General features: G+C 43.1%; 1 protein-coding gene across 1 annotated transcript in view; it reads left to right on the forward strand.

Moving 5' to 3' along the window:
• LOC147885137 (uncharacterized) overlaps nt 1-25,652 on the forward strand; it is a 51,113-nt gene that overhangs the window by 16,189 nt on the left and 9,272 nt on the right. The window contains exons 7-11 of the mRNA XM_087397556.1: nt 1,698-1,762; nt 4,521-4,587; nt 4,697-4,879; nt 20,542-20,598; nt 20,902-20,997. Coding sequence (XP_087253682.1) covers nt 1,698-1,762; nt 4,521-4,587; nt 4,697-4,879; nt 20,542-20,598; nt 20,902-20,997 — 468 coding nt within the window. The remainder of the gene's footprint in view (nt 1-1,697; nt 1,763-4,520; nt 4,588-4,696; nt 4,880-20,541; nt 20,599-20,901; nt 20,998-25,652) is intronic.

A 25,652-nucleotide genomic window follows, 5' to 3' on the forward strand; every position in this document is an offset into this window, starting at 1 on the left:
TCCTACATCCCGGATGACCACCATCCGATCAGTTATTGCAATGGCTGCACATTTTGAGTGGAATGTTCATCAGTTGGACATAAAAACAGCCTTCTTAAATGGGGACTTGCTGGAAGAAGTGTGTATGTCAAACAACCTCCAGGCTTTGAAATTACAGCAAGTGCACTTCAAGTATGCAAGCTAAACAAAGCTTTATATGGGCTGAAACAGGCCCCTCGTGCATGGTATGCCAAGATTCATGCCTTTTTGACCAGCAAGGGGCTGCACAATACTCCTACTGAGAGCACCCTCTACATCAAGATGGATGGGGGGGAAATTTTAGTCATCCTTCTTTATGTCGATGACTTACTGCTCACAGGGTCCAATGAAGACAAAATTGCAGATTTCAAAGCTGATTTGCAGACCAACTTTGACATGTCAGATTTGGGGCTGCTTCACTTTTATTTGGGGATCCAGTTCTCTCACGAGAGACGTGGCACTGTTATGTCTCAGTCCAAGTATGTAAAGAAACTCTTGGACAGATTTAACATGCATGATTGTAAGCCCATAGCCACTCCCATGGAGCCGGGGCTGAACTCACAATGCATGGTGCAGGAGAATTAGTTGATGCCACACTAATAGTCAGGCTGTTGGATGCCTCATATATCTCTGCAACACTAGACCTGATATTCAGTTTGCAGTATCTCAGGTGAGCAGGTACATGCACAGCCCAAAAACTATGCATTGGCAGGCAGTTAAGCGCATCTTCCGTTATTTGCAGGGCACGAAGTCTTTTGGCTTGCTATTTCCTAGGGGGGGTGACTTGCAGATGCATGCCTACAGTGATTCAGATTGGGCTGGTGATTATGACACTAGGCAGTCCACTAGTGGTAATTGTTTCTTTTTGGATAAATCTTGCATTTCCTGGCTGAGCAAGAAACAATCTACAGTGGCTACCTCATCCTGTGAAGCTGAGTACAGGGTAGCTTTCACAGCAACAGTTGAATGTGTCTGGCTGCGACGTCTATTTGCTGATCTTCATCTGTCTTTGGAGGGTCCTTCTCCAATTCTCACTGATAGTCAGAGTGCCATTGCAGTGGCAAAGAATCCAGTGTTTCATGCTCGCACGAAGCACATTGAGGTTCACTATCACTACATCAGAGAGAAGTTGCATACAGGAGAGATCAGTATGACCTTTGTGTCCACACATGACAATGTTGCAGATATTTTCACCAAAGCACTACCACGTGAAAAGTTTGAGGCATTTCGCAGTGCCTTGAACTTATATCCGTTTGGTGATTGATCAGCCTTGTACATGACATTGGCACTGCAGGGGGGTGTTAGAATTATAGATATAATTCAGCAGTGACCAATGTAATTTAATAAGCTAGTTAGGGGCACTTTTCCCTCTTTAAGAGGTTTTTTCCCTTAACCGCAGTTAGTTCACTAACTATGGTTAGTGACTACTAAGGTTTTGTCACTAGGACAAAACCTTATCTCTCCACATTTCTCTCACAAGAACTTATAACTTTGTCAGGATGATCACTTAAAAATAAAGAACTTAATGCTTTGTCAGGATGATCACTTTGCTCCGGCTTGCACAGGTTTTCATGTTAGCATTTGCAACTATTAAAAGGTCTCTTTTTTGTAGGCATAGTATGCTCAGGTTGTCATTTAGGGCACTGAATTTGAGATTGACAAAATATGTGTATGGTTAGGACGTCACTGTCAAGTTGGAGGAACAAGGAGATGAGCGCCTGCAGCATATCAAAGAGAATGAGATGTATGTATTCTTCCTTCTGCATAGTACATTCTAGAATTTTTGACAAAAGGGATCTTATTGAGATTTAATATACATGGGAAAAGTTTTTAAATTTACATTAAGGTACGACAACTGATGTAGGGTAATGCCTGTGATGATTCTCTCATGGTGACCCACTGATAATTGTGGGGGTAGGGAGCTCTTAAACTTGGGCTCAGATGTCCAAATGCTTTCCTAGTTAGAATCGTCATAAATTTTAGAGCACTTTATCCTCGAGTAGCACAATTTTATATACTTAAGTTTGTACATTATATTATGGGCCAATGGTCGAAGAATGCATCTCCTTGTGTGTATTTTAGCTGGCTTATTAACAACTAAGGTGACTGGCTGAAACTCAGTATGGAGACTTTGTATAAATGGATACTCAAGTATGTGTGGGTGTGTGGTGTGAGAGCATTCTACACCCATTGTTGGGCACTGGGATGACATCAGTGGGATGTCATAGTAGCTAGTCCCTGCTATGCGTGATGGAGTTTATGGTTTTCAACCCTATGAGTGACCATCATGAGATTGAAACTGCACTATGTTGTGTTTTTAGAAGATGAGTTCCTGGATTCATCTAGATATATGGTGACTGGCTGAACACTATACCAGGTGGAATATGCGGCTATCTGGTATGTCTAAGTTGCTACCACCATAGCAAAGATGTGTAAGACTTCTGGTGAAAACCATGGAAAAGATATCAATAAAACTAATGACGAGTGCACTAGATTTACTGATGAAGATGTGTGAATTTTTGTGAAAAAGAACAGCAGAAAAACTCAGAGGCCTTGAAATTGTGGGATATCTTTTTTGCATTATTGGTATGATTTTGCTGTTTCATCAATGAGGGCCGAGGCATACCCCAAACAGACTATGAACTGGTAGTCGCATGTTCGTAGTGGGAGCTGGTTTACTGGTTTGCAATTTGACAAGTGTCGATAAACAAAGCCTCTTTTGCTCCATTCATTTTTCTTTCTCTCTTTCGATAATCTGTGTACTTAGGCTTTGGGAAAGCATTACGGTGCCCTCTTTTTTGGTACTACATCTAGGCTTGTACTCATGTTGGTTTCATATGCCATTAATCTCTTGAACATAAATTCTAGATGGATTTTGTTGTCTAGGAAGGAAGCAAAACATGGAAGAAGGATGTAGGCGGCAGGCTCCTAATGGGGGCTAAGAATTTTAATATACGAAGTGGTGGGACTGGAGGTGGGCTAAGCATGTATCAAAGCATCAACTGGTTCTTCTAGGCTTTTAAGCTTATGCTACATATGCTTTTGTCCTCCGCCAGAGATAGAAATCCTATATAACATACTGTCCGCACTATTCTCTTCTACTTATATTGGATTGCCTTGGTACCATGGAGTTTACTAGAGCTAGCTGTGAGAAACAATAGCAGACCAAATGGTCCACTTTTTCTTTTTTTGCGAACTGCAGTTCATTGTTTGTCTCTCTAGTGCAGTCTCCATGTAGGGGAAAATATGACATAGTTCCCATTGTTTTATAGTGCAATGTCCTTGACATGATCCCCCATGATGCACCCACTGCAAAAACAAGAAAGCTGTCATATTTTGAGAGAAAGGCCCCATAGCAATTTGCATGTTCGGTCAATGGTTTCGCAGTCATACCTGTTTCTCCTTTTTACTTCGTCCACTTTCACCTCATGGAACACTCTATGCAATAAACTTTGTATGCCATCTACTTTCACCTCGTGGAACATTCTACTAGATTGTTGTACTGCTGAGTGCAACTTAGCAAGGACTGCAAACACATCACCAGAATTTTGAGCCATCTTAGATAAATGCACAAATATATGACCTCTGAAAAATTCACTTGCTGTGAATTAAGCTGCAATAACAAAATGCAATGCTCCACAAGCCAATGCTTAGCTAAAGTCTGCCCAAATTGGCTGAAGTTTGACTTGTACCTGCAAATAAAAGTCCCCATGCCACGAGGGCCAACAAATGCAAGCAATGGAGATGGAAAGCCCCAACTTTCAAAGATACTCGAAAAGCAAGAGGAATAAGGCAAAGCTGGGCATGGAAAGTTGGAACCTGTAAAGCATCCAAAAGACGGCCTCCAAAACAGCACCAGAACAGGTTGATACTGTTTAGGACTGCAATAGATTTGCTACCAGATTAGGGTTTAATGCAGGAACTTGAAAACAGAACATGGCCTGTATGAAACCCTTAAAAAGGTCCTAAACCCTAAAAACGGGTCCAGAACACATTTGAAACCCTAAAACCAGGTATGTAATCACTCCAGAATAGGACTTCCTAATAATGGGTCTGTAATCACTCTAGAACAGGTCTCCCTTCATTAAATCAGATGTAGCAGACCAAAATCAGCCTTAATCTGCAGCCATAGCTCTAGTATTATTATTTCCACTTCCTTGATTTAATCAGATGTAGCAGCCCGAAATCAGCCTTAGTCTGCAGCCATAGCTCTAGTATTATTATTTCCACTTCCTTGTCTTGGTTCCCTATTCCTCCATATTATCTACTCCAATTCTATTGTAGATATATTGCAAGCTTCTGCCTTGTGTTTGAAAGTGGGTACAACAAAGCATATGTGATAATTTAAACTTGTTGCCATGCTTACTAAGACATTGACTGTTTGAATCACTTTTCACATTTCGTGCCCTCTTCTAAATCTGCCCCGCTCGTCCCCCCCGGGGTCCCCTACCCCCTCTCTCTCTCTCTCTCTCTCACTCTCATGAAGCTATAATTTTTCTCAGGCTTCAGGACAAGTTGAGACATTTCGCACAACAATACGAATTTCGTGAGCAACAATATACGCAGCAGGTATGCATAGACTCATTTTAGTTGCGTATTGTTTCTAATGAGGATTTTCTGTCACATTGTAACATTTAAGTGCTTGATAACTCACATCAAACAAAACTGTTTTTTGTAGCTTCGAACAAAGTCGCTTGAACAACAGCTTTTGGAAGTGAAGTTAAAGCAGCAAGAGGAGTTGTCCAAGCAAGGAGAGGCAAAAGTCCAATTGTATATGGAACAGATTACACAGCTTCTCAAAACTGAGCAAGATCTAAGGGGACGCCTTGCACTTTATGGGGATAAGTTCCTACAATTTCAGGTGCATGATTGAAGTTTAAATTCATTTGTCAAAGTATAACCTGGAACTTTCACAAAATGAATCCACTTCTTAAAAAAGTTGTTGTTTGAATTTATTTCATGTTCTTTTGCGTCTTGTGGCCTAGATCTTGTCTTTGTCACTTTCCCCTATCCACCTACATGGTCCCAACGTTCACAGGAATTTGGCACCTTCAGCTGCTTTTGGTGTAGCATGGTCCTACGCGCACTTTATTGTGGTAGAGAGTCTCCCACTCAAAAAGAGTATTAGTGAAAGGACCCATAGCTGCTTGCCTCATTGCAGAGGCACCAAACACTGAGCAAGAAATGCAACGGGCTGTCCTCAAAGAATGTCTTGCAAAGAGAGACTGCAAATCTGCAAATGTCTGTCAAAGGAAATGATCCCCCTCTGCAAAGGACTGTCCTGCCGCAATGTATGAATAAGTCAGCCCCCAATGTACCCAAAAATGACGTCCTCAATGTACAAAAGGCAATGCAAGATGACAGGAGCAAAAGCCCCAAATTCTTGCAAGCTGAGTGTGTGAAATGAAGAGGATAATGTCGGACCAGGCAATCCGAGAATCAAGAAAGGCAATAATGGCAAAAGCCCCAAATCCTGAAGAGGCAAATGTGCCAAAAAGAGTGCAAAGCTGTAAAACCTCCAGCAATCCTGCAAATGCGACTGCCAATAGTGGCTGCTCAAACAATGAGCAAATGCACAAGGTGTCCTCCAAAATCTGTCCTGCAAAGAAGGTTCTGCCAATGATGACCAGTCCAAATCAAAGGACAAATAACTGCAAATCTGTCCAATCTGAGTACAATCTGCCTTCAATGGTGGTGGAAAGTCCTTGTAATCAACTTCCGAGGCACAAGAGCCGATTGGAGTGCACAGGGGTTAAAAACCCCAAAATCTGAAAGGCAGAAAACCCAACTCAAAGGGAAAATGCAAGAAAATACCAAATTTGGCTGCACCGAGCAAAGATCACTCAAAATTCCAGCAATTTTAGCAAAAGCCCCAAATTTTGAAAGGGCAAAATTGCCAAAAAAGGGGCAAATGTGAAAATGCCCCAAATTTCACTGCAAAAATGCAAATGTGATCCAATGTCCTGCAATGTCTGGCAAATGTCACCTAAAAACCCAAAATTTCAGATCAATAAGGCAAAATATCACTGCAAAGGGCAAATGTGATACATTATGCCTCAAATCGGAATTTATCTTGCAAACTCCGTGCAATTTGCTTGCAATTTGTTCATAATCCCAAATTTCTGTGAAGAAATTGAGCCCACAAAGAACCAAAATTGAATAAATTCCTGCAAATCTGAGTGTAAATTGTAATCTTCCTGCAATTGTGTGCAAATCTGAAATTATCCAGTAATCTTCCTGCAATGTACTCAGAATCTGAAATTAGCTGCAAATATGTGATTTGCCCTGCAATGTTTGTACGGAACATGTATAGACAAGCAAGTGTAGTTGACGATGTGTTCGGCACTGCCGCACATGTACGTATGGCGCGACATACATTTGTACGGATTGGAATGTTCGGAGCGATGATGTAGGCACAAACCGTTTGTACGACGTGTGCTGTTGTACGGAAGAGTACGTGACACATATATTGTACGGAAGTGCAAGCGATGACACTGGTGGCGATTGCTTCCGTACAGTCATACGGATTGTATAGACGACAATAGCAAGAAGTGATGTATGGATTGCACGATGACGACGGCACATGTACTGCTTCTGTATGGATGACTTGCACAGGTTGTACGGGGCAGGATGACATGTTGTAGATGGGGGTAGAGGCTGATGAGGGTGGACAAACAGGAGCAGGGGGGAAGCACTAGGAGCAGGATGAAGCTCTGACACTACTGTTGGGTGCGGGAAGCAATGAAATGGGAGTGAAAAACAAGAGCAAACAATAGGGGAGAAGGAATGGGAGTGAAAAACAAGAGCAAACAATAGGGGAGAAGGAACATAACGTATTTGCAAATGGATAATGAAGCAATGTACAAGAATGGCCTCCATGTCAACCAAAGTGTTGACTAGAGAAGAGCCAAGGAGTTGAGTGTGTCCTAACTAGCGTACAAGGCATACTAGGGCATAAGTGCCAACAACAAAGAGTATAGAGTGTTGATCTCTATGATTTTGTGAGATAGCAATCTCACGCCCAGCCTCCATTGAAAGAAGTCCCAAGCTGGCCCATGGTGATCCATACTGCATGTGAAATGTGAATCTGAAAGTACCATAGTGCGTGGATGAAGCCATCCTCACCGAGATGGAGGAAATGCTATTTGTAGACAGCCATTTTTGTTGCATGTGGTTGCAAGATGTTCTATGGGTATATACTTGCCATGAATTATCCCTAATGAGTTGATGAATCTCTTGTTGTGTCAAGCACAAGAAGGGAGCATCTAATGAATATTGATATGGTGGTAAGTGGCTGATAGGTATGCCTTGTGAGACTCGTGCGTACCGACATTGCTCATCTCCCTAGGCTGCAAGCTGCTTAGATGTTGAGAGAGCCAGCCATGGTAATCTCTGTCATTTTAAATGTGTCCATCTAAACCACTCTGACATGATCTAGATAGGTGATGATTTGGAAAGGTGGATTTATGTAGAGGGGTCTTGCTGCAAACTCTACTAGGATAACTTCATGTGGAGTACATATCTCTCCTTGGATCATGTGGGATAAAAATCATGACGTGTAGCCTCTCAAAAGAAGTCTGCACTTAGGTGTCCACCAAAGGGGCTAACTCATCAATGTAAAGGCCAAAGAGAGTGGGGTAGAAGGGACATCCATGCTTCCCACATCGATGTTGCTCATCTCTTGAGAGAGCTTGAGTGGGGTGTGCTCTCTTCCTATAATTCTCTTGTACAAGGCCATGACTACCCATATAATATTGTGTACTATGTCCAAAGCTTGGAGTCGTGCTATGAGGCGATCTCATGGTATTGAATCAGAGACCTTTTGGAAGTACTCAATAGCAATATACTCTATGCTTCCGGTGTCAAGCTTCTCTATGCGCACTAATGTGTATCTATACACCTTGGACATCAAATGACCAACCATGATAGTCCGGTAGACTCTAGTTACTTGCGTCCATGGGATCCCTTGCCCTACGAAAAGGTATTTGTAATCGAGGAGGTCAATGTTTGTAATTGATGATGTATGAACTCCTTTGTAGAAAGCCTCATTGTACATCTTGTCTAGGATTGGAGCAAGTATCCGACAATTGTGGGTTAGGAATTTTGCATGGCGGCTCTCCTGATCATTAGCTTTGTTGTTCTATAACTTTTGATGGTGCCTTTTAGACAAGTTGTGGTGAAGAAGGGAATTGGTGGAGTGAGGGATGTCATCTAGGGTGGGCATATAAGCGGTGCATCCACACTGTACTAAAAGGGGGGAAGTTGGTCCATTTGAATACCATGATTGGCAATCCATGTGCATACACATGCATAGTATAATGTATGGACCCCGCTCTCTAGTAGCCGTCTGGATTGTAGTGCTGTAGTCTCCAATGGGATAGGGCCCAAACTCTGTGGAGGAATGTCATTGTCTAAAAAATGGCATCAACTTGGAGAGGTATCATGGCGAAATTTGCGTGTATTGTCTGATGGTTAGGGCTTACACCGAATCATCCTAGACCCCATAATCACTTGTAGCTGCTCAAATCTCCTCCACTCTGTCGTCGATAGATCACTCCCCCTAAAAAGGTATTGTGTACAGGACAGCCGGCCTCACTAGGGTGTCGAAAAGCCAGCCCTTCGTCGACGGATCCTAAAAGTGTGCTTGAAAGCACTGCATCTCTAGTGGGGCTATAATTCCGTGTCCTCGTGTGGGTCATGCCCTGACTGCATGGGTCATTGTGAACATTGGCAGTGTGAAGACTGCTTCCAAGTATGTATAAGACTGCACTATCTCCACTGGCTCACTTCAATGAGTGAAGCTATGTTAGTGGAGCACTGCACATGAGGCGTTGAAGATCATAACCTTCGTCTTCTCAAGGTTGATTGTCAAGTCTCTCTATTTGCAAAACACCTCTAGGGCCTCTAGATGTCTCTGTAGTCTCTCTGCTGAAGATGATATGAGGACTATGTCATCCACATATAGCAATATTTGTATCATCAAATCAGCTAGCAGTGATCCCTCGCCTTCTTGGTGTCAATAAAGGATGTGATATCATCAATGTAGAGCTCGAAGAGAGTTGGTGAAAGGGGGTGATGTGGCACCCACACACGTGTGATGACATGGCAGGCTTGCAGAAAGAAAGAAAGAAAGAAAGTTTATTAAAGTCTTGGGAAGACCGATGGGTCTATGAGACTGTGAAAATCTTGATACAACAAGCTGTGGTAGTGGAGCTACTAAACGAGCGTCCATACCAATGCAAAATGCAAAAAGCAAATGATGTGGTAGGTGATTGACACGTGGCACCCAGTTGGCAGACCTGTGGTTGGTGTGGCCTTGGTCAAGTTAACCGCAATTAGTTGGCCCTGGTTAGAGATCTGGTCAGAGGACAGCCTAACTAGACTGTCTAATTAACTAGACTAGACTGGTCCAGTTAACCAGTTTGGTTAAGTTAGTGGCCAAGTTACAGACTAACTAGTCTGTCAATGTAACCAGACCAGAATAGGACTGATCTGGTTAGTGTAACCAGCAGTTACCCATCTAGTTACTGTTTAAAAAGAAGAAGAAAAAAAAAAGACACTTGTAGAGGCTGTTTCTGCTAGCAGTTTTCACCTACCACAGAGAGTATTTACTGTCAGAAAAAGCAGAAATCAGGGAAAATCAGAGATTTGCAGAAAAAGAATATGCATGCCTTGAGCAGTGACAAGAGGGAAAAACAGATGCTTTTTGAAGTCATTTGCAGCAGCCAGAAAAGGAGCACACAGCTTTGAGTTTATGCCTTGAGTTGACAGCCCGGCATTGGCATAAGTTGTGAATGCAAGACACCTCTTGTTGAGGTAATTTTCTCTTTGAAAAGCAAAGGCTGCGTGCATGAGTTGCATACACAGTGTGTGTGAGAAACTTGCATATCTCAGACAAGTTGTAGGAGAATGGCTCAATCACCTATCCAGTGGGATTCACAAGATAGGGATGCACATCCAAGACAGAGAAGTGTGCAGCAAACGCAGCAAGAATTTGAGCAGATGGTATGCATTCGTACGCAGGAGATGGAAAATTTCAGAAGGGATCCAAGAGCTCAGCATTTGTTTCAAGCAGAAACTATGCCTAATTCAGCTTATGATGTGCCAATGCCAGAGGCACACTTTCATGTACAGCCCAAGAGAGAGGGATCTCATAGGGGACGGTCTCATAGCAAGAAGAGATCGAGGCATCATCACCGATCTCCAAGCCCTTCACCGTCTACCTTGAGCTCAACTTCTATATCTTCTTCTTCATCAGATAAATCATCCAGGAAAAGAAGGAAACACAAGAAGTCTTGGAAGAAGTCTAGGAAGAGCAAGTCTTCCAAGACTAAGGAATTCAAAGATGGAGGTAAACCTGTCAAGTTTATGACCTATAATGGGCAATATGGTCATACAGACAAAGCACTGCAATTCATTAGGCAATTTGATGCTGCATTTGGTATAGAAAAATTTTCAGAATCCTCCAAGTTGAGAATGGTGAGTTTGCACTTGACAGTGATAGCTAGTGCATGGTGGAGTGCACAGATCACATATGGGTCAGCCCCAAAGAGGTGGAAGGGCTTCAAGAAAGCCTTCTACCAGTAGTTCATGCCTAAACAGTTTAGAGATCATGTTCTTCAAGATTGGGACAGTTTGCATATGGATGCAAGAGATACAATGGATGTGTACAACCAAAAGTTTTGGGATGCTTATTTGCAGGTTGCACTTTTCAAAAAGATCTCGAAAAGAACCCAAATGAGAAAGTACAAAGCAGGTCTCAGTCCAAAAATTCAGGCAGTGGTGAATGCTTTGGGGGCAAAGAACATTTAGGACATTATGCATTTAGCTTCAGTAGCTAGTCTCGTGCCGTTACAAGATCCAGCCACAGTGCTATCCTTGCATGCAGGAGGTACTGAAAGGAAGAAATCTGATTTTTCAAAATCAGAAAAGAAAGAGTATCCCAAGGTTGAAAAGAGAGGGTTTTAGCCTCAGAAGCCGAGGGGTACTCAGCTTTCAAAGTCATATAAAGGCAAATCCCCATTCACTCTTGAACAGATAGCTGAATTCCGCAAAGATGGAAAATGCTTTAGATGTGGGAAAGAGGGCCATATGGCTGCCCAGTGCCCTGAGAAGCCTTCGGGTTCTGAGGAGCAGAAAAAGCACAAGTACCACCGAGACCAATGGTGGGAGCAGTCCCAGATGTTTTGGGTAGTACCTTAGACCCAAAGGAAAAAGAGCTTTTGCTATCATGGGGGAAGGTAAGAGATTAGCAAGCATTAATCCTATTTGATCCAGGGTCTATAGACAATTTCATATATGAAGATTTAGCCCTGAGATCAGGGATTAAAACTGAAGAGCTAGGCAGAGCTCTTGATGCTGATCAAATGTTCAAGGGAAATCCAGTGCAAGTTACTCCTTTGATTGGAAAGCTTTCTGTCCATGTGCAGAGTTATGAAGATCAGGAGGACTTCTTAATTTCTCCTCTCAAGCAGCATGATGTTGTACTTGGTACACTGTGGTTCCATCGAAAGGAAGTAAAGGTAGAATACCCTGAGAGGGTGCGGAGTTTTATCCATAGGGGGAAAAACCAGCGTTTAGTTGCCAAGAATAAAGGGGAAACTATCCCCATTGTATCTAATGTTACATGTGGTAAAGCAATAAAGTTTGCAATTTTTGCATACATGTTTTTTGTAAAAGAAAAAGAGAATGATATACATGCTGAAATGATTGATGCAGACAAAGATAAATTTCAGTTTCTTGTAAACTTTAAAGATTGTTTTTCAGATGCTTTGCCAGGGGAGTTACCCTCGGAGAGACCAGAGGATCATCAGATAGAGTTAATGCCTGGTAGTGAGCCACTAAATAGACCACCTTATAGAGTCAGTGCGACTCAGAGAGAGGAGATTATGGCTCAGGTGCAGGACTTGCTGTCCAAAGGGTTGATTCGGCCCAGCTTGTCTCCTTTTTGCTCACCAATACTTTTAGTACAGAAGAAAGATGGTTCTTTTCGAATGTGCATGGATTATCATGCATTGAATAAGATGACCATCAAAAATAGATTTTCGATACCACGCATAGATGGTGTGCTTGACCGGCTTAGAGGAGCAACAGTTTTCAGGAGGATAGACTTGAAGAGTGGTTATCATCAAGTCATAATATAGCCACAAGATGTGCATAAGACAGCTTTTCGCACTACATTTGGGTTGTATGAATACTTAGTGATGCCTTTTGGGTTGACAAATGCTCCAGCCACATTCAATAGAATGATGGATCGCATCTTCCGAAAGTACATGCACTTCATGGGTACCTTCTTTGCTGATATTCTAGTCTTTTTAAAGACAGAAGAAGAGCACAGGGAACATCTTGCTTTGGTGTTTCAAGAACTTCGAAATCATCAGCTTTTTGCCAATAGCAAGAAAAGTGAATTCTTTTTGGAAGAGATCCATTATCTGGGGTACATAATATCCAAGAATGGGATACAGATGGATCCTGCAAAGATCCGAGCCATTCAAGAATGGCCAGAGCTGAAAACTGTGCATGAAGTCCGTAGTTTTTTGGGACTTTGCTCTTACTACAAGAGATTCATGAGGCATTTTGCTGATATCGCAACTCCACTACATGACCTTACTAAGAAAAATGCAGCCTTCACGTGGGAAATGTCACAGACAAAAGCATTCAATACACTCAAGGAGAAGTTGACTACAGAGCCTATTCTTGTAGTCCCGGATCTTTATCAACCTTTTGATGTTGATTGCGATGCCTGTGGAGAGCGTGTTGGGGCTGCATTACATCAGAATGGACATGTAGTAGCATACGAAAGCCGAAGATTGCGTGATGCTGAGAGATATCTGGGAATCTATGAAAAAGAATTGTTGGTCATAGTTCATGCTGTGAACACATGCAAGCATTATCTTTTGGGTGCAGATTTTACTGTTAAAACAGATCACCAAAGTCTGAGATATTTTCTAACTCAGACAAAACTTTTCGAGAAGCATATGAAATGGGCAAATATGCTGTCAATGTATCATTTTCAGATTGTCCATACTCTTGGAGTTCGGAACAGAGTGGCAGATGCCTTGTCCCGAAGACCCCAAGTCAACAATGTGACTATTGCTTATCATCAGGACCTGGAAGGCATGAGGGAGCAATATGCTAATGATGCAGATTTTGGTGAGATTTTACAGCAAATGCAAGAGGTATCTAATGAAAGATGACTGCCTATACATCACCCAAGAGATGAGGAAAAATATTTTGGAAGAATGCCATGCACCTCCCTATGCTGGACATAGAGGAATTACAGCAACAACTCTAGCATTAGAGAGGTATTTCTTTTGGCCAGGGATGCGGAAAGATATACATGAGTTTGTTACTGAATGCCTTACATTTCAAAAAGTGAAGTATGATAGACGGAAGGCACCTGGCCTACTTATGCCTCTTCCCGTGCCTCCGGCACCATGGGAAAGTATTGCAATGGACTTCATTTTTGATTTGCCAAGATCAAAGTTAGGGAATGATGGGTTTTGGACTATCATCGATAGATTCAGCAAGCAAGCTCATTTCATTCCGGTTTGCAAAACCATAAAGGCAGATCATATGGCTAAGCTTTTCATGGCACAGATCTTTAAGCACCACCATGGTATGCCTAAGTCTGTTTTGGAGAGCTTTATTTGATAATGTGGGGATGAATTTGAATTTTTTTTCTTCTTTCCATCCCCAGATGGTCAAAGTGTAGAGCGAATTCTACAGCATTGGATATGCTGAAATGCTACGTAGGTGACCAAGGTTCAGACTGGGAAAAGTACCTACCATTGGTAGAGTTTGCTTACAATAATATAGCACACAGCTCTACAGGGAAAGCCCCCTTTGAGGTCATCTATGGGAAGGTGATTCTGCCACCTATCCTAAGGACCAAAGACAAAATATTTGCAGCTGATCAGTTTGTGAGAGACCTCTAGACAGCTTACAGCCAAGTCTGGACAGCAATTGAAAGGTCTCAAGAGAAGCATAAAAGAGGTGCTGATAAGCATAGGAGACAGTTAGATCTTAAAGAACGGGATTGGGTACTTTTAAAGTTCGAGAAAGCTAGGCTCCGCAAGTTTAAAGGCAAACAGAAAGTGTATGCAAAGTTATCTCCCAGGTACTATGGCTCTTTCAGGGTTACAGAAAGAATAAATGAGGTTGCATACAGGTTAGAATTGCCAGAGCATTGGAGGATTCACAATGCATTCCATGTGAGTCTTCTAAAGAAATTTCAAGGGCAAGAGCCTACAGAGGTAATATTAGAGGATCCGTTGGAGGAGGTCCTTCAGCTAGAGCAGATTGTGTACCACGCAAGGGCCCACAGGGCAAGGAATTTTACAGGTACCTTGTAAAATTCAAGAATTATACGGCATTAGATGCCAAGTGGATGGATGAAGACATGTTGTCCGATCATCCACAGCTTTTGGATGTTTACAAGGAAGCTTTTCAGTTGAGGTCAACTGAATAGAAACCGAGGGGATGACACCACAATATAAATATCCTAAGTCAAAGTACAATTGACCATTTATTTGATCATAATTAAAGAGTTTTCCATCTAGGTTAATTATGGTCAAAACAGTTCTTCTATTGGTCAAAGAATTAACAACAGTCAAAGATACTTGACTTCGGTCAGGAAGACTTGGTTTATACCAAGAAGGTTAACTGTGGTTAACCAAGATGTGCCAACTTCGGTTGGAGAGACTTGACTATAATTAAGGCGCCTCGATCCTTGGTCAAAGCCCCTTAATTATGATCAAGAGCGTTGACTCCGGTCAACCAGATAATAAATATATTTATATATATATTTGTTATGTGTGTACATGTGTTCAGTGGGGATGCCCATCGTGACTAGAATTAGTCCACAATGTATTATTTGCATGCAAAGCGCTAACAATTAATGGGTGCCATGGTGATGCGCTTTAATTAATTGTTGCATGTACTAGAAAGGGTTATTTTCCCAAGCGCTATGGAGGCTAACAAGCATCTTAGGAGGCTGTTCGCGTGACCAAGTGCTTCGAAGACTCTAGAGTTGCCCTTAGTGGCATGTAATTAGGAAATTAATGTAGAATTTGACAAGTGCCTTGTTGCCAAGAAAGAGAGCCTAAGAGCTCATGTAATTTCATTCACGTTTGGATTTGTATGAACATCTTCCATGCTGAACTCATGTACTCCAATTCTCTCTGATGAATAAAAACCCTTGGGGGGGGTCCAGCCCGATGATTGTCCTGGGCCCTAGTGTATCTGTTGAGAGAGGGAGAGCTTTTGAGAGTGTCTTTGCTGCTTTTTACGAAGGAGGTTTCATTGCATATGTGTGCCAAACATTCGGGTTTGTGATGGTGGGGATAGGCATCTTCCTGGTTGGGACATGTGCTGCGGATCGAGTCGTAGGAAAAGATCTAGTGGCAGTGTTTTGTATCATTGAGACAAGGGTGTTCGAGGCATGGAGGAGGCCTACATCATCTCCAAGTAGGGCTGAAGCTCGTGGGCTAGGCGCTTCACATAGATTGGATCAAGAGCACGGTCGAAGTGGATTTGGACACGAGAGGGCATTGGGGAGGGGCTCTTCCCGTGGCTGGCATAATAGCTGAAATGCAAAAGGCTACGTATGAGTGGTCAATGACGATTGGGGGAGGAGCTACAATGAAGTCATGTATCTGTGAAGCAAAGACTAAGGGACCCATTAGATAATCCACTGTACTTGTTCCCCCACCATGCGGAAAACAAGTTAGCCCACTGGATGATGGCCATCTCTGGAAGCCGTTATATATAATCAGTTCATGGGCAATCCCTAGCTCTAGTAGATGTCGCCCATACCCTGTCACATGGGGTGCATATGTTGAGTGTCTCACTATTCCAAGCTGTGCTGCATCTAGCTCCGGTACTATGAGGGAATCATATGCGAAGTCTAGCAAGCCCACTTGTCTATCTCCTGTACGTGCGTTAAAGTCACTAAGGAGGGTATCTCCCTGCCGGGAGAACTCCGTGATGTCATTGTAGGCCATCTTCTCCCGGTTGTATTGATGCCCTCTGGGCCCTGGTATGTGCCATGTAGCTTTAGTTATTGGCACTTACGTCACCTAGTACTTTTAGTGTCTTATGACACCTAGTACTAGTGGTACCACTAGGACACTAGGTTCTAGGGTTCCCTTTTATTGTACTTTGTACTTTCATTTCATTCATAGTTGATGTGATGGCTTTCACTCCTTGCTCCACTCTTTGCATCCTTTCGCTTCCGTGAGCCTACAGTGGTATCAGAGCCAAGTTGCTCTTGGAACCCGTATTTCCCTTTGCTTCCGTGCAAGCTGCTTTCATTGCCTGCATCTTCAGCTAGCATGGAGCTGTCGCTCAGTGTTAGCAAAGTGTATGTACATATCCGTACAGTCTTCCGTACAAAGACCTATGTGGACTGCATTAGCGTCGTACAACTTGCGTCAACACCAGACACCTCTTGTACAAAGTTGCGCCATCCGTCCGTACAACGTACAAAATCATCTATACAACCATCGTCGTCTATACACGCTTGTACCTACAAGGCTTCAATACACGCATGTCATTCCTACACGTCCGTACGATTGACGCATCTATCCGTACGATTGACGCCAAAGCGCTAGTTTTCAGCTCCTGGTCACTTTTGCACATTTTGTCAACACACTTGACCTGTGCATGTCCATCTTCCCAGGTTTTAGGGCCTTTTGCAGTATTTGCAATTTGTTGTATCAATTTCATCTCCAAAATTGGGGCTTTTGAGTGCTTTGACGTCAGATTGTCAATTTGCAGCAATTTTTGGGGCCTTTTCCTTAATTTGGCTTCTTTTGCTGCAATTTGCCCTTTAGAAATTGGGGCTTATTACATTGAGCTTCAATTTTGCAAAGGACAAGGCCTTTGGCAGATTTGCACATACTTTTTCTCTCAATTTGAGTGAGAGAATCTGTCATTTGCTATCTCTAGCAGTCAGATTCTATTTTGGCATTTTTGCAAGACATTGCAGTCAGATTGCAGGATATTCTCAGATTTGCAGGTTATTTTGCCACATTTGCTCAAATAGCAGTGACATTTACTTGCTTTGATCTGAAATTGGCAGTTTTCAGTGAAATTGACAAGAAATTGCAAGACATGGTCACATTTGCAAAGTTGCAGCTTTTTCACATTTGCCCTCTTTTTGACCATTTTGCCCTTTCAGATTGTGGGGTTTTGGCCTTAGCTTCTATTTGCAGTGATTTCATTTGGTCACATTTGCAGTTGAAAGCCTTGAGGCTATTTTTGCATCACTTGGTCAGTGCACTTTTACTTGCTTTTTACAATGGCTGGCAACAACAATGATTTGTTTGGCGTTCTTAGTTGCAAGAAATTTTTGGAATATTGTTTCAGGTATTGATTTGAGGCCAGCCAATGCTCAAGTGGCTTCCCCTACTGTTGGCACTTCTCAGGGGGGAATCTTTCTGACTCTTCTTCCTCTAGTACTCCTGTCACTACTACTACTACTCAGGATCAGATGGGACTCCAGAGATGCAAATGCACACTTATGTATTGCCTTATCATGCAAGAGAATCATTATTCCACACATCCGGTCATGCAGGACAGGAAAGGATGCTTGGGATAAGCGAGCTTCTCTTTATCAGGTTCGCAATGAGGCACGGGTTGCATATTTGAGAAGACAATTGCATGAACTCAGCATGCAGGAAAGCGACTCAATGGATACATATTTAACAAAGGTCAAGGACCTCATGGAGCAACTTGCAAATATTGATGAAGTGGTGCCTAATTCTCAGCTTGTTAGCACTACATTGAATGGATTGCTAGACACATATCAAGGGTTTGCTACAACCCTTAGACTTGTAGCCAATGGAAATCCTGATCACTAATTTGATCAGTTAGTCACTTTGCTTTTGTAGGAAGAGCAAAGTCGTGCTAATAGGCAAGCTACCATTCCTGATCATGCATTTGCTTCTCAGCAGAAAGTTAAAGGCAAGGCTTCCAAGCCTATGGGCAAGCCTAAATATGCGCCTAACAGTGGCAATTCCTCCACCAATGTATCTCAAAATACAGCAGATAAGTCAAAGAAGAAAAGATGCAACTATTGTCGCAAGCCAGGGCATGAAATTTCAGAATGCAGGAAGCGGAAAGTAGGATTGAGAGTAAATGCCTCACATGCAATTGAATCCCATGAGCTAGTAGATGCCTCACATGCACATGCTCTCCAGGATGATTGGGCATGGGCTGTCCTTGCTCTTTTGATCTCTCCAAAGTTGATGCATTCTTTTCTGCTAATGATGCTCAGTCTTGGTATTTTGATAGTGGTTCTTCCAAGCACGTAACCTCTTGCAGACAGTTGTTTCATTCCTTGGCTAATGCTCCTCGAGGAGGGACTGTCACATGTGCTAATAATGCTTCCTATGATGTAAAAGGAATTGGAGATGTGCAACTCACATCCATTTCAAGCCATCGTGTCACTTTGACAAATGTTCTTTTTGTGCCTGGAATTGAAGTCAACTTGATTTTAATTTCAGCAATTGCCACTTCAGTTTTTAGAGTGACTTTTGATGGATACAGATGTTGAGTATATGATCTTCATGATGACAATGCCATAGTTCTCACTGGCACTTTGAAAAAGGGGCTTTATCACCTTGATTATCACTCAGCTGCACTTTCTATTGAAGCATTTGCTATTTCAGATTCACAGCTTGCTGAAACTCATCTTTGGCATGAGAGAATGGGTCACCTAAATTATAGAGCTCTTGCCAAGTTACATTCACAGGGCATGGCAAATGATGTACCTCAAACTTACACAGTTTCCAAACATGTGTGTGAGGGTTGTCTTTTGGGTAAGATGCATCGGTTTCCTTTTCAAAAAGATTGTCCAAAATTCTCACAAAGGAAATTGCAGCTAGTGCACAGTGATGTCTGTGGCCCAATGAGGACAAATTCCATTGGTGGGTACAAATATTTCATGACTCTTATTGATGACTTCACAAGATATTGCTGGGTATACGCTTTAAAGCCAAATCTGAAGTGTTCCCATGCTTTCAGAGGTGGCTGAATATGGTTGAGAATGAATAAGGATGCAAGCTTGTCACCCTCAACACAGATAGGGGGGGAGAGTATATGTCACAGGAGTTTGAAGCAATTCAGTCTTCACGAGGCATTGTTCACTCATGTACTACTCCTTACACTTCTCAGTATAATCCTGTTCCTGTCATGTACCATCTCAGCTGAGACATAAGCTTGATGATAAGGCAATCAAATGCATATTCATTGGTTACAGCGAGGAGAGCAGAGGGTATCATTTGTACCAACCAAATACTGGGAAGATTATTGTCAGTAGAGATGTAATCTTTGTGAACATTCAGCTTCTCCTCTTGGGGACTGCAAAGCAAAGCCAGAAGTTGACATGTTTGATGCCTTTGACTCTTGGTTACCTCTTCTCCCCTCAAGAGGGGACCTTGACCAGCAACATGAGCCTCCTGCAGGCCCTCCAACAATCAATGATCAGTCAGCACCCCATGCTGATTTGCAGGGGGACAGCAAACAAGATCAACCTCTTGCTGCCTGGACAAGATCAGGGAATAGACAGATGCATGGTCACTTCATCAATATTTGCATGACCAGAAAATACGAGGTATTCTGATTGGCCTTCTCTTTTCTCCATAGTGTCTTATCCACGTGCTTTTTGTTAAGAGGGCCACATTTGTGGCTTCCAAACTGTCAATTTTCTCAATCAAGGCTAGGCATATCTTGTTGACGCTGTCCAGGACATTGGTTGTTCCTGCTGAGTAGGTTGCCATAGCATTTTCCAGTGCTTGTTTCCCCCAAATATACTCAACACATCCTCGTGTAGACATTGTGCAAAAGAATCTTTGTTGCCTCTGCTTATTTGCAGAAGTGCAGAAATAGATAACTTCCTCATGGCCCGGAGTGATCTTCAATCGTGCTGGTTTGTCCTTCCTCTCCCTTTCAGTAATGCATTGCAAAGACTTGCGGCTGAAGCTTCCTCTTTGCACTTTTCTTGATTCGAATCTTGATCTTCATGGTGTTTTTGCAGGTCTTGGGATGGCTGGAGTACGCAGGCAGAAACAGAGGGCTGGGGCAGGTGTAAGAGCAGGTGGAGAGGTGTAGAGGTTAGGGAACATCCCCGTGAGACAGGAATATAGAGGCCTATGGGCTAAGGGGGGGCTGAGAGCAGCCCCACGATCTGATTACAGGTGCAGGGGCCTGTAGGACAGCCCCGCACTATAGCATGATAGAAGCAGCAGCCCACGGGAGGCCTGGAAGGTCTGACGCAGCCCATGGGGTCCTGAAAGGCTGGCGCAGATGGCACAACAGCAGCAGCAGCCCACGGGGGCCTGGGGATCATGAAAAGGGCGAAGGGGGGGGCTTGGGGGGAGAGAGAGAGAGAGAGAGAGAGATGTAATGTATATATGTATATGCATAAGTCTAATGTTGTGTTAAATTGTTTTAAAGTGTTTTTCTGGTAAATGATTTCTCTTGGATGATTCTTTTAATATTTTTGAATGCGGCTTTCAGGATACCTTGACACAAAGCAATGAGGTTTTTGCATCATTCAAGATGGAGATGGAGAAGGTAACATCTAAGGCTAAAAGAAGTATGAACATTGACACATGATTCATACATGCTAGATGGAGACGGAATGCTTCCTTTCTGAGCTGGATGGTTTCTTAGTGACCCTAAAATTTCTTGTTGTTATGCCTAAACCAGCTTTCTTTTCACATATTGCGTTGATCCTGTGTAACTTGTTTTTTGTTTTATTCATTGTGTGAAGACTGGTGGGAGGGTCCAAAATGGTCTTTGCCTAACCATGTTCTCCTTTAATTGGATGAAGAAATTCTCTGTGCGTATTGTAAATGCCTGTGCATTCTCTGACAGATGTCTAAGACCATCAAGAAGCTTGAGAAGGAGAACCTCTCTCTTAAAAAGAAATGCGAAAAGTCAGATGTTTCTCTGATCGAGCTTGTTGATGAGGTACATATAATCTCCAGCATCGAGTTTGCAAAACAGGGAACTTGAGGGCAGGGGAATTAGGAGCAAGTATTATAATATCTCATGGCAACTTAACTCTTCATCTTTCTCAAACTTGTGTTTTGATCAAGTATGTGCTAGAAAGGTATTCTGTGGAAAGTAAGTAATACAACATCTCATAACTTTCTTGCTATATACTTGATTTAGCCTACATTTTTTTCCTTGCATCACTGAATAAATGAAATACTCTATGTCATGTTATGATAGAATGATCTAATATCTGCTGTGAATGGGAGGTTTGTTGGATCTGGACCCTTGTGTGTGTGTGGTGATGTCTTAGTGGATAGGTCTTGTGTGAATGAGTGTGTTGCCTCTTTGTGAGTGCAAGGGTTAGTAGGTCTAGGGAGTCATTGATGAGACAGAGTGTGGATTATAGATGAGGTCATTGGGATCCTTATGAAAGATCCATAAATGCTCTCAGTTGGATAACAAAAATCATTGAAGTTCAAAGGTCAGCAAGCTATGGAAGAGCCTAGGGGCATGGAATTGAGGCTGAGTATGGGCAGGTCTGCCTGGGCCAGTGGCAGCCAGCCACGTGGTGATGTTCATTCATTCCCTCATCAACCTTCCAATACTCTGGAAAGGCTGGTTGGTACACAATATTTTGATCGATATGCCAAGCATGCTCGCAATCATCATCACAAAATCACATCCATCGAGATTTGGCTTCTCTAGGGTTAAGGTGACGCTATTTTCTGAGTAGAAACATGGAGCCACCGCCCCTCGAGCACATTGTTCGATATACCAGTCACACTTGGTCTTCTTATCTATGAGCCCAATACACTTCACCGTGGAGTTTTGTGCTATTCTTCATATTGCCCACATCGATGGTTGATAGCCTCCTCTATGATACTAGGATCAATCTCTCTATTTTACAAGATGTCAGCCATCCTTGTTTGCGTGCTCTCTTCATTTGCAGCTTCTTCTCCATCATTTGCAAATCTAAGTTTGTGTGGTCTTCCTCTAGCAGGCAGGGCTAGCCAAAGGGCTGCTAATGAGCCCCCAAAGGTGGTTTTATAGGCTACAATGTGTGGGTCGGTTGGGAGGCTGTTTGGGTCGGCTACAGGGGCAGAATGGGTCGGCCGTTTTGAGGGGGCAACCAACAGCCCCTATAAGAGAAGGCACTTGAGCCCCCATTCATTCATCACTTGCACCAGCAATCCAAGAGCAAGGAGCAGCAGCAGGAGGACAACCCTTGGGCCTATACACAGGAAGTTAAGGTGACCTACAGAGGGCTGTAGACTTAGCTCAAGGAACTGCTCACCTGGGCTGAGTTATCGGACAGCAAGGTGGAAGAGATCCTTTGGATGGAAAGTCTACAGAAGCTCAGTGGGCCACGGGGGCTCAGAGATCTAGAGGTGCCAGTCATATAGTAGGAGGACCTTTTTGGTATTGTATCTTGTCCAATTTGTGACGTGCACACACATGAACGGTTGTGAAGTACACACATGCTGATGAAACTTGATTCCATAGTGTGTAATTCTTGGGCTAATCTATCAGTCTTCCGCTGCGGGATACCCTCTGGCGGGATTTCATTTTCTAACATGGTATTAGAGCCTTGACAGGTGTTTGAAGGATTGTACACAGCCAGGAGGCTCAAGTTGAGGCGAGCGTCTGAAGGATTGTACCGAGGTGGGAGGCTCAGGTTCAGACATGTGTACGGCACTCTTTACGTCTTTGAGTTTAGTATCATTGCGAATAGATACCAGATCTCAAATTTTGGTGAGACAGGCAAGCTCGACAGGAACAATTACCGTTGTGGAAAATGAAGGTTCGGAGCCATGTAGTGTTGAGGGAGTCGTGGGGGGTTGCGACAGGGATGCAGTTGATACCTCAGGCCATCGTAACTACTCTGGCAACATCATCCTCGGCGGCGGTGACAATGTTAGCGGACCCTGTATTAGTAAGAGCATGGCATATCCAGGATGCGAAAGCGTTGGCTATCATTGTGGGTATGACAGCGGATATGGTTTGATAGCTTATTCAGATGGTGAACACTTCTTTCAAGGCCTGGATGACATTGAGGGATATGTATGAGCTACAATGAGGCGAGAATCTTGGACCTCAAAACAGAGCTATACGACATGAGGATGGATGAAGGGGATCGGTACAGAAACACATGACCAAGATGAAGGTGGTGCGGGATCAGCAAGTAGCATTTGGTCAAAGGACGAGCTTGACCAGAGGATGGCAAGGTTGTTGCTTAGAATGCTCCCTCGGAGCTAGTAGTTTTGTGACTACGATGATTGCAAGGCATAGGGCGGCACCGGTGACTTTTGAGGAGCTAGTTCCATTATTGCTGCACAACGAGAAGCTTGGGAAAAGAAGTACGATGGTATTGATAAGGATGACAAGGCCTTGATAGCTCAAGACAGGAGCAAGGCAAGGGCAAGGATAAGCCTGGTAAAGTCAAGCCCAAATCTGACCATGGAGCAGACTCTTCAGATGAAGACATTAAGAAGAAGTGAAAGAAAGAGGGGAAGTGCTTTTATTGTGATGAGCCATGACATTTTGTGAAAGATTGCAAAAAGAAGGCGGCTGATCAAAAGAAGATGGGTGCCAGCTTAGAGTCCTCACGATTTTGTTGCTGTGGTTTTTCACACTTGTCCAGTGCTCCATCCCTCACCATTGTTGCATGCATCCCTTCCGTTGAAGCCGTCAAGCACACAAAAATGACCGTCCAGAGGAGTCAGCTCAGGTGGCGGTAGGGTAACTTTTCTTGGTGGCAACTCTGAGTGCTGCTGAGATTAGATATGTGGACCAATCTTGAAGCCTGTCTCTAACATTCAATGTCGGTATCGGAACCAGAGGGAGTAAGAGATCAGCAATAGCTTTCCATATAGGTCTATGATGCATCCCCAGATTGTGGGTTGTTGAGCTGCAAGGGGAGAGGAGAACACAGCACTCCAATGAATACTTTCCATTCTGAGTGAGGAATCTGTAGAAGTAGGAAGGGGAGACCATTTGATGTGCGAGAGTACTTGCTTCCAGTCCTGTATCAAGGAATTAGAAAATGGACAGCGAGGTATTTTACCTTGAAATTTGCCTAGTACTACTTCCGATGGATCAACTAGCCAATGTCCATAAGCATTTGTGGTCATCTGTCCACACAAAAAAGCCAACATAATGGACCAAGGCTGCTCTTGTTGAAAAAATGTCTTGAGCATAGTGATCTTTCTTGCCAACACATGAAATTGGATGTTGATTATATTCAAACCACCATGCATTCTTGGTGAACAAAGCATATCCATTTTGAGCAGCCGTAAAGCTTTTTTATGAAGCTTTGTTTTCCAAAAAATCTCCATGGCTTGAGACATAAAGGAGGTGAGATCTCGGGATGACCAATGTAATAGAGGAAGGTAGAACTGGACATAAGCTAGAACAATAGATTGGACAATTCGAAGCCGTACATGCAGAGGCCAAGTGGAGATTTCCAATATTCTAATTTGTCCTGAATTTTGTTTGACACCCGTGACATTTGTTGCTTATTTCTGATTTTCCAGCCAATGGGATAGCCCAAATGTCTTACTATGTTTTCCGGATAAATAATCTGGCCTGGCCACAGGGTAGCATGCCAATCACAATGCTTGAGAGGCAAGAGTTTTGATTTCTGAAAGTTGATTTTAAGACCAGCCGCCAACCCAAAATCTGATAGGGTATCCATCAAAAGGCGAATCTCCAAAGGGCTATTCTTTGGCATGAAGAATGAATCATCTACATAGGCCTGAGCAATGAAGGGTCGTGAACCAGAAATCTGAAGCCCCTCTAGCTGTCCAGTATCAACCATGTGATCCATATAAAGAAGCAAAGGATGTGAAGCGATGGCATATAGCAAAGCACTGAGAGGGCATCCCTGTCGAACTGAACGTTCTGTGAGGGAAAGAGAGAGGGAGTGGAACAAAGGAGACAGAGAGAGGGAGACACAAGAAGTGTGGGTGTGTAAAAGTGTTGAGCCACACCACAAACTCATAGGTTTTATTAGGATTAGGCTTTCACCCTATGATTGTCTTAAGACAGTCATAGGTGTCGTAACATTTTAAAGGGTGGCAATGTGCCTTTACCCCAACAACCTCCCACCTAAAGGCCAATGTGCCTAAAGGGGAGAAAAGAATAAAAATTACAGCAATATACAGTTACTGTATACAAGACCATAAAATAAGAATGGTCTCATCCTAATCCCATGATGTGGCGACAATGTGCAAACCGCTCTGTAGGCAAACTCTTAGTGAGCAAATCTGCAGGATTATCATCAGTATGCACCTTCACAAGCTCAAGCCGCTTGTCTTCCAGTACCTCCCTGATGAAATGGTATTTCACATCTATGTGCTTGGTCTTCTGATGAAAGACCGGATTCTTTGCCAACATGATAGCACTCTGACTATCACAATGCAAAACTGGCATATCTCCTGTAATGCCCAAATCTCCCACCAGCCGAGTAAGCCATATTGCTTCCTTGCAAGCCTCAGTGGCTGCAACATATTCAGCTTTAGTGGTTGACAGAGCAATGCATTTCTGCAACCGAGACACCCATGATATAGCACCTCCTGCAAATGTGAAAATATAACCGGTAGTAGACTTCCGGTTATCTGCATTTCCTG

This window comes from Dipteris shenzhenensis, chromosome 26 (genome assembly GCF_047967505.1).
Source record: "Dipteris shenzhenensis isolate YYH24624 ecotype China chromosome 26, Dip_SZ_1.0, whole genome shotgun sequence".
NCBI classification, from domain to species: Eukaryota; Viridiplantae; Streptophyta; class Polypodiopsida; order Gleicheniales; family Dipteridaceae; genus Dipteris; species Dipteris shenzhenensis.